The sequence below is a fragment of the Labeo rohita genome, chromosome 3 (assembly GCF_022985175.1).
Source record: "Labeo rohita strain BAU-BD-2019 chromosome 3, IGBB_LRoh.1.0, whole genome shotgun sequence".
Lineage (NCBI taxonomy): Eukaryota > Metazoa > Chordata > Actinopteri > Cypriniformes > Cyprinidae > Labeo > Labeo rohita.
In genome coordinates this window covers 6,719,913-6,729,411 of record NC_066871.1, presented here as the reverse complement: position 1 = coordinate 6,729,411, position 9,499 = coordinate 6,719,913, and the positions used below count along the sequence as shown (strand labels likewise).

At 34.2% G+C, this 9,499-nt stretch overlaps 1 protein-coding gene across 1 annotated transcript; it reads right to left on the bottom strand.

Annotated features, from left to right (window-relative positions):
* Window positions 1-1,637: 1,637 nt before the first annotated feature.
* On the bottom strand, window positions 1,638-9,171 carry LOC127163226 (kinetochore-associated protein DSN1 homolog). Its single transcript, XM_051106346.1, has 11 exons — window positions 9,080-9,171; window positions 8,741-8,768; window positions 7,418-7,697; window positions 7,254-7,327; window positions 7,065-7,137; window positions 5,718-5,799; window positions 5,562-5,612; window positions 5,371-5,442; window positions 5,116-5,263; window positions 3,462-3,549; window positions 1,638-3,004 (listed from the first exon to the last, which is right to left on the bottom strand). Exons 1-11 carry the CDS (start codon window positions 9,109-9,111, stop codon window positions 2,922-2,924), a joined length of 1,011 nt encoding a protein of 336 aa, XP_050962303.1. The 5' UTR covers window positions 9,112-9,171; the 3' UTR covers window positions 1,638-2,921.
* Window positions 9,172-9,499: the final 328 nt, after the last annotated feature.

Here is a 9,499-nt window from a genome sequence, read left to right as displayed (position 1 = left end):
TTTTCGAAGTGCACGGACAGTTGAGATTAAAAATAAGTGGTCCCAATTTTTTTTGCAAACGTGGACATTTTGGGGTAGTTCATCACTCAGAGAGAAAAGACAGGCTTCTCAGATGAATGGGTGCTGGAATATGTGGAGGGGAGAGACTCAGCCTGGAGCATTTCAATGGGAGTTTGATGATGTGTGCGCAGAGAGAGGAATGGGACAAAAGTGGTCCTGGTTTATGCTGACGCGTAGCACATCTCTCGGCTACAATCTAACACTAATCAATCTGAAGTGAGAATGAGAATATTAGAGAACAAACTGTAACCCGAACTCGTTATCACAGTGTTGCCTTGGCACAGCCAGATTTTGAGTAATTGTAAATCTATATTTTTTTCCATCTTTCTCCTTTCATTTCCTAAACGATGGACTATGCACTCCTGTGGCACACTGGTAAAATGAACCACAAAATGTTATATATGTATATATATATATATATATATAGATAGATAGTAGGGGCTGCCAAATGATTAATCATGATTACTCGCATACAAAAAAGTTTGAGTTTGCCTAATATATGCATGTGTACTGTGTGTAATTATTATTTATATATAAATACACACAAATTAATGTATATATTTAAGAGAAATGTGTTATGTAAAAAATATTTATTATATTTATTTATAAATATTTTTATTTATATATAATATAAATTTAAAAATATATAATAAATACATGTACTTGTAAATGTTTCTTAAATATGTACCTGAATGTGTTTGTATTTATATATATGCACAATAATTACACAAAGTACACACAAATATATTAGGCAAATTCAAAATTTATTTTGTATGCGAACAATCGCGATTAATCGTTTGACAGCCCTAGATAGATATAGAACCATATCCATATTTGAATCTATTAATAAGGAGTCCGTTTTGCTTTTTATACATATCACAATAACCAGTTATTGAAAATGGAGCATGATTTAAAGGTACAGTTCACCCAAAAATGGATAGAGGACTTTGCCCCAAAACAAGGGTTTGAAGTTAAAAATGTCTTGATGGATTTGTTTATAGCTTTTTTTTTTACTTCTCAAGACATTAATTGATGGACTAAAATCATGTGAATTACTTGTGGATTATTGTGATTTTTTTTATCAACAGTTTGGACTCTCATTCTGACGGCACCCATTCACTGTAGCAAGCGTTGGTCAATTTCTCCAAATCTGTTCGTTTGAAGAAACAGAGGCATCAAGATCTTGGATGACCTGACGATAAGTAAATCTTAAGCTAATTTTTATTTTGGGTGAGCTACTACTTCTGCCCATATGATTCTTTACTTCATACACAATGTTTCAAAAGTGTGTTTTCACAGCGATGCCATAAAACCACTATTTGGGGTTCCTCAAAGGACCTTCCAGTCAACCATTTTTCTTAATATTAAGACATTTGAATGATCTAAAGAACTTTTTTCATGATAAAGAACATTTTGTCTGAAGAAAAGGTTCCAAGGTTCTTTGCAGAACCACAGATTCCAAAAAAGAATCACTATTTTTGAGAGTGTATCTACGTAGGCAACTACTACACCGCATGCATGCATTAATCTTTGTCAATTGACATTTAATTTAAAAGTTTTTGCCACCATGAGAATAGTTTTTCCCCTCTTGACTGTGAATAGGTATTCTTCTTAAATCTGTTTGAGGCAGATGCACCCTCGGCCCACAAGCGCTGAGCCTCATTTTCATCTAAATAAGAATCGATCCCTCTTGCTGTGCCACCCCCAGTGCTTCTAACGCTTAACCCCACTCTCCTGCTACACCACCTCCATCCCTACATTAACAGAGAAAACTAAATACAAGCCAAGTCTAATCAGCCCGCGTGCGCACGAGAGAAAAATGACCTCGTTTTCGAGCTGTTCAGACCGAAACGGTTAAAGGTTTTTCTTTTGGGATTGTTAAAACGTCTGTCTTCAGTTTCTTTGATCACGGCGGACGTAGTATCGAGAGCAAACGTCGAACTCAAATACTATTATTATGCCATGGGAGTTCAGAGCAGGTCGTGTTTAGTCTTGTGGGCATGGAAATGTGATATAAACAGAGAGGATGTGAAGTGGAGAAATCACTGGGAAAATCTTCTAAGCCTGTTTCTTGCTCAGCAGCCTTGTGTGATGGTGAATAGAGAACAAGGGCTGGAAGTGTGGGGGAAGGGGTCACGGGACGCATGAGAACAAACATAATAGATGGCTAAAAGGCCCTCAAAGAGCTCATGACTAAAGCCCAAAGGCCAGTGTCTTTTCTTTAAGCTAATAATGATGACTTAAAGCGTATAAATACAAGCTTGCCATGTTTGTCCTGGAAACAAGACACCAGCACAAACCGTTTATTCAATTTCCCCATTCAGGCAGAAGAAAAAAATCCAGTGATGGATGAATGAATATCATCCTTAGTCCATTAGACACTAGGACAGTTTAGAGACCGTATAAAAGCATTTGGGGGCTAAAAACTGATTTTTTTCCCTTCAAAACATGACAAAATTAAAAAAATAAAAAAGTTTGAAGCAAATGTCAAGGCATTTAATTATAGTCATAAATCTGTACAAAACGAAACACTAAAATACACAGGTAAATGTAAAGCTTTGAATAACTAGGTGAATAACTAGTCTGCCATCTAGTGTCCATCTCTGCGCTTCATGCACACATTCTGAACCTTCTATGTTACTGTCCACAGCAAGAGCAGATTATTCACCCCTACGTCTAGTATGAATTTATATAGTTTATCCAAATTACTGGGTAACATTAAAAGGATGTGTATTTTGATATAGCAAAAAGTGGAAATGATATTTAAAAAGTAATAATGCATAACCGAAATGGTCCTATCAGATCACAGAGCTTTTCTGTGAAAGCTCAGCATCCTGTGGGATTCATTACAGCATTGTAAACTAGGATGAAACACTAGATATGGGTCCTTTTATCAGCTGTCTGACGGGAGATGAAGGGAGATTCTGAAATCCCGCCCTGGAAGCTGTGAGAAAAACAAACAAACAGAAAACCCCAGTGTTTAATGCAATAAAGTGGACTAAATAGAAACAGGATTAAATAAAAATGGCTCAATCAAGGCAGCTTCTGTTGTACTGTATTTCATGTGATTTCACATCATAAGCAGTGCTATTTTTATACATCACATGATTCGTTGATGTTTTACACTTGATTTTGTCAGTTTAGATGTTTTTGAAAAAAAAAAAAAAAAGCAGTAGAAACTGTAATATTGTGAAATCTTATAATTTAAAATAGGTTTTCTATTTGAATAAATTTTTAAATGTAATTTATTCTTCTCCCTCTATATATATATATATATATATATGTGCTGATTTGCAGCTCAAGAAACATTGCTTATTATCAAATGCTGAAAACAAAGGTATGAAGTTTTTTTTTCTTTTAAATCTTATTAAACCCATTACTTTTGGACGGTAGTATCTCACCCAGTCTGGCGCTGGTCTCCTTTAGCAGCAGCTGTGATTTCTCATGGAAAGACAGCAGCTCCCTCATTATACAACACTGTGAGTCCATCTGTGAAGAAAGACAACTGCACATGACAGCAGCTCTCAAAACAGAAACTTAGTTTTCTCATTTTTATTTATTTTAACTTTATTTTGTGACATATTGGAATATTGTCAAAATGTGATGTTGAAAGAAAGATTAGGTACCATGAAATAATAAAAAATACACGGCATGACAAGTGTAGTCCAATTCACAAAATGAGACTCATGAGCCAGCTCAGTCTTGAGCTCACTCCCTGACTAAAACAGACTAGAACAGTTCTTGACTTAGTCAACAAAGTTTTGTCTTTTTCGACTCTGTGTATACATTGCAGGGGCAGAAATTAATGAGGGCTTGTGCCACCAAGATGAACAAAAATGCTCCATAGATTCAAGACAAAGGGGCAAAAAATGCCCATGCACAATTAAACACTGTATTACGGCAGCAGTAAGCCTTATATAACCAATCAAACGCGTTTCTGTTAAACTTAGGAATGCATTGGCCAATCAGAGGTGCTTAGATTAGTCGGCGCTGAAAACACCAGAGCTGTTGTTGTTCACAAATTCCCTCATTGTAAACAATACATTGCAGATACGGTGTAAATAAAGATTACTTTAATAGCTCCAGTGATTATAACGGGAGTTTATGCATAATTTGCGCTAGACTAGACTGACATGAAAATTTGCTCACACCCATGTTATCCAAGATGTTCATTTCTTTCTTTCTTGAGTCGAAAATTAAGGTTTTTGAGGAAAACATTCCAGGATTTTTCTCCATATAGTGGACTTCAATGGGGATCAGCGGGTTGAAGGTCCAAACTGCAGTTTCAGTGCAGCTTCAAAGAGCTCTACACAATCCCAGCCGAGGAATAAGGGTCTTATCTAGTAAAAACGATTCTACCATTTTCTAAGTACAGTATAAATTCATATACTTCAACCACAAATACTCATCTTGCATTAACTCAGCCTCAGGCATTACGTAATCACGCACACGTGACGTAGGCAGAAGTACTGACACAGTGTTTACAAAGTGAAAGTGCAAAGAAAGTCAAACACCCTTTACAAAATAAGGTAAAACCTTGTTGGAGAAAAGGAGACTGAGAGGTGATTATGTAATGCATGGAGATGTGCGTGCACATCACAGGAGACCAGACCAGCATTTGTGTTTTTTTTTTTTAATTACCAGTCATTTCACTAGATAAGACCCTTATTTCTTGGCTGTGACTGTGTAGAGCCCTTTGAAGCTTCATTAAAACAGCAATTTGGTCCTTCAACCTGCTGATCCCCATTGAAGTCCACTATATGGAGAAAAATCCTGGAATATTTTCATCAAAAAACGAAATCCTTTGTGACTGAAAAAAGAAAGACATGAACATGTAGTAAACTATCAGGAAATTTTGATTCTGGAAGTGAAGTAATAAGTTATATTATAATGCAACATTTACTTTTGTCTCACAGCCCTCAATTTTATTTTTAGCCCTTTGAAGTTTGGACCTCTCTCATATATAGTTGCCATAAAATGGTAAAGAAGAAAACTATTTAATAATAGAATAGATACTGCATTTTAGTCCTGACGTCTAAAGCATTATGGTCTTACCACTAGCTCCATGTTTCTGAGTAGTTTTTGCTGTCCCATGAGTACTGTCTTGTAGTCGGGTTTGTTCAAAATGAGTTGACTCTGTGAAGACTTGGCAAAGCATGATGGGTCCAGTGGCACCCCCTTCTCTTCACCCAGCTCCACACATCTGCAACAGGACAGAGGTGTACAGCTAGCAGCCAAATCATAGAGAATGAATCCGAGCATCATTCTGTATAAATATGTGTGCTGGTGCATTTACGTAGTTGTGCTCACTTGTCTAGCTCTTCAGCTTTGCTCCGGTGTTTATTCAGTAGCGACTCCCATGACATACTTTCAGCCTGTAACCTTCATAAGTACATGAGGACCATTAACATGGAAGATGAACATGGCAAATGCAGTCATGAAATGAATTGGATTTCCATTGTAACCTCTTGGATGGATGAGAGCAGATCAGAGAGAATTACCTGTTAATGTCTTCTTGAATGCGTGCAGTGGTCATGTTAACAACAGGGTCACTGCACATACAGAGAGAGAGAGAGAGAAATGTAATACACTGGAGTGTGCTTCAGGATTGAAGGACTAATGATGAATGTAATTAACACAGAAAAACTGACTTTTACCTCTCAACAGTTGGAAGTGAATTCTGAGTTTCTCTTCTAATGTCTTTAGCCAGACTGTCCCATTCTTCATGCAAAGACTCAACTGGAAAATATAAAATATATTTTGGATATAATCTTATTATAAACAGAATTATATTTTGGACAAAATTAATTCAATACGGACATTTTCTGTGATGTATTTAATAATGTTTTTGCAAACTCTGCAGAACCCTAATAGATGTTTTGTTGATATTACAAAATATTTTGTTTGAAAATAAAAGAATGTGTTGAAAATGATCTTTTTTAACCCTAATAATTTTTTTTTTAATTAAACAATACACATACTCTGATCTGTGCTTATTAAAATATATAAAAGAATATTAAATTTTATTATAAAAGAATAAATGATCATACTAAATTTTATCATATTTGAATGGGTTTTGAAGAATAGCTGCAAAATAAGGTAAATATTTAAAATGACAATTAATTGTTTTTTTATAAGAAATTTTATTCAGCAAGGACGCATTAAACTGATCGAAAGAGACAGTAAAGACAGAAATAAATATTTTATAAAGAAATATTTTTCCAATATTTTAATACACTTTTTTGAATTTTAATCAACTTTATATTAAATAAACAATATATTTAAAAAGATTTGAATATTTTTAAATTAAATTACAGATTTTTATTCTCTCTCTCTGTACACGTACACACACACACACACACACACACACACACACACACACACACACACATACATACATATATATATATATATATATATATATATATATATATTCTATTCTTTTCAACTTTTGGTTCTAATAATTTTGAAAAAATAAAAAATAAATAAATAAATAATATTAGTTTCCACACAAATATTCAAATATGCTTTCAACATTGCTAATAATATCAAATGTTTTTTGAACAGTAAATCATCATATTAGAATGATTTCTGAAGGATCATGTGACACCAAAGACTAGAATAGTGATGCTGAAAATTCAGCTTTGATCACAGGAATAAATTACATTTGAAAATATATTTAAATTGAAAACTGTTCTTTTCAACTGTAATAATATTTGACAATAAGATAATTTTTTTTACTGTATTTTTGATCAAATAAACAGTCTTGGTGAGCATAAGAGGCCTTAAAAAATTCTAAACTTAAACCAATCACAAACTTTTTATAACTGTATAACTATAACTTCCAGCTTGTTACAAATATTCTTTATTTAAAGAATAAATATTTTAGTAATTTTAATAAGTTTAGTAAAATTATCCCCAAAATGGCTAAAAACTGATCATTCCTTTGTGATGCAGCTAGTAAAAATTTGCACAATTGGCTCGACCGGGACACCCTGACTTACCTTGTGTCTGGAGTGTGTCTGTATCAACACCAGGAACAGTGTACAGACTATTTTTGGCCCTCTTCACTGTCCTCTACGTACAACCAGGAAAAATAAATGGTTAGACTTAGGAAGAAGGCAAGAAAGTGGATTCATGGTCACAATGACAAAGCTGAATTAAATTTCCTTAATAACATGCATTTTAAAGACCTGCATAGCAGCTTTAATTAGCATCTCCAGCCTCTCATTATCGGGTAAAGACAGGCTGATGGTTTCACACAGTGCTAAAAGACACAAAGAAAAAAGAAAATCAACACAATCATAAACAACTCCAGCAGGACATCTGGTGAAAGTATCTTTGATTTGGCACTCACGCTGTGAGGAGCTGGAGAAAGCCGGCAGAGAGCGTCTGCCTCTGGATGATCTCCTCCAGGATTTCCTCCGCGAGCGAGGGCTTCGTTCTGGAGCAGTGACGGTCACACTTTCCCTCATGCCGTCCTCAACAGAGTTCATCTTCGAGTCCTCCAACCGCTCCTCCTCTCCTAAATGCTGCATTGCTGCAGGAGCAGGAGACGTGCAAGGGGATTTCTGAGGAGGACCTGAGATGTGGTTACTATCATGAGGCCGTTTGACTCCATGAGACACTTCTGAGACCTAGTTGAGACAGGCGAAATAGAAACACAGCACAGCATTAGATACATACACTACCAGTCAAAAGTTTTTGAACAGTAAGATTTCTTTTATATATATATATATATATATATATATATATATATATATACACACACACTTTTTTTAATTAAGCTTGCAATATTTTTTTTAAAGTACAGCAAAAACAGTAACATTTTTTAAATATTTTTTACTATTTAAAATTACTGTTTTCTATTTGAATATATTTTTAAATTCTTTTCTATTAATCATTCTAATATTCTGATTTGCTGCTCAAAAACATTTATTATTATTATTATGTTGAAAACAGTAGAGTAGAATTTTTTTTGGTTGACTGGAGTAATGATTTTGAAAATTAAGCTTTTTGATCACAGGAATAAATTACATTTTAAAATATATTCAAATAGAAAGCATTTATTTTAAATAGTAAAAATATTTCAAAATTTTACTGTTTTTGATGTACTTTGGATCAACTAAATGCAGGCTTGGTGAGCAGAAGAGAATTCTTCAAAAATGTTACTGTTCAAAAACTTTTGACTGGTAGTGTATACAGTGGTTGTCTATGCATTTGTCACATGACTAAAGATATTGGAAGCTGTAATAATGCATAATGACATTTTAAAAGCATAACTAAGGAACAAAATCAGTCTCAAGATATAACAGGTACTAAGCATGATAATGATCTTTTAAACTATACATTAAATAGTTTGGAGTCAGTAATGCTTTTTAACGTTTTTAGAAGTCTCATATGCTCACCAATGCTGCGTTTAAATGACCACAGTTTAACACACATAGTAAAAAGGTAATATTGTGAAATATTATTAGAATTTTTATATATTTTAAAATGCAATCATTCCTGTAATGACAGTTGAATTTTCAGCAGCTATCATGTCAGTCTTCAGTGTCACACGATCCTTCAGAAATTATTTTAATATGCTGATTTGCTAAATAAAAGTACTGATTTCTTTAGTAATCCCAAACGTCTGAAAGGTGACGTTACATTTCAAAACAACTGAAAACAGATTTACCGTGGTATTGATGTTGCTGGCATCACACCTGTGAGAGAAAGTACGTTAAATGGTCATGTACATTACAACACGGCGAACAAACTACACAACACTGTTTGGTGCATTTAATATACTGTCATGCATTTTAAACAACAGTTATGTGTATTTGTTTATTGACAACTCAAAAAAATGACCGCTGTACGGCGAGTTTAGCTGTTGGACACCTTCAGCGGCGTTAAACGCTATTCTAAAGACTGTCCTTTTATTAAGTGACATTCTTCATACAGAAATTATTATCACATGTGAATGGGAAACATTTAGTACATATATTCCTCATATTGTAAACAATAAAACACTCACGGCTCAAATCCTCCACTCTGAAGCTCCGCCATTTTCTTTCAAAGACCGCGCGCAGTGTCAAATATGCCCCGCCCACTTTCACGTCGCCCGCGATGACTCTTGGGAACTGTAGTCATGTTACGTTAGCGTAAATTATACATGACGATTCTGGTGTTTTGGTTTTACATGTCTGATAAATTATTCTCTAATATAAAATTAACTTAACAAACAATAAAATTATTAACAAAATAATTCCTTAAAATTGTAACAGGCGAGATGTACAGTCAATTTTTACACAAATTGCAAAATTCACTACATAAAGTTTAGCCGTTACAAGCCTGATACTTACGTTATTATGAGGAAAAATGTCACACAAATATTTTATTTCATTTATTTAAAAAAATCGTAACCAGTCTAGCTTGCTTCTACTGTGACTTAAAC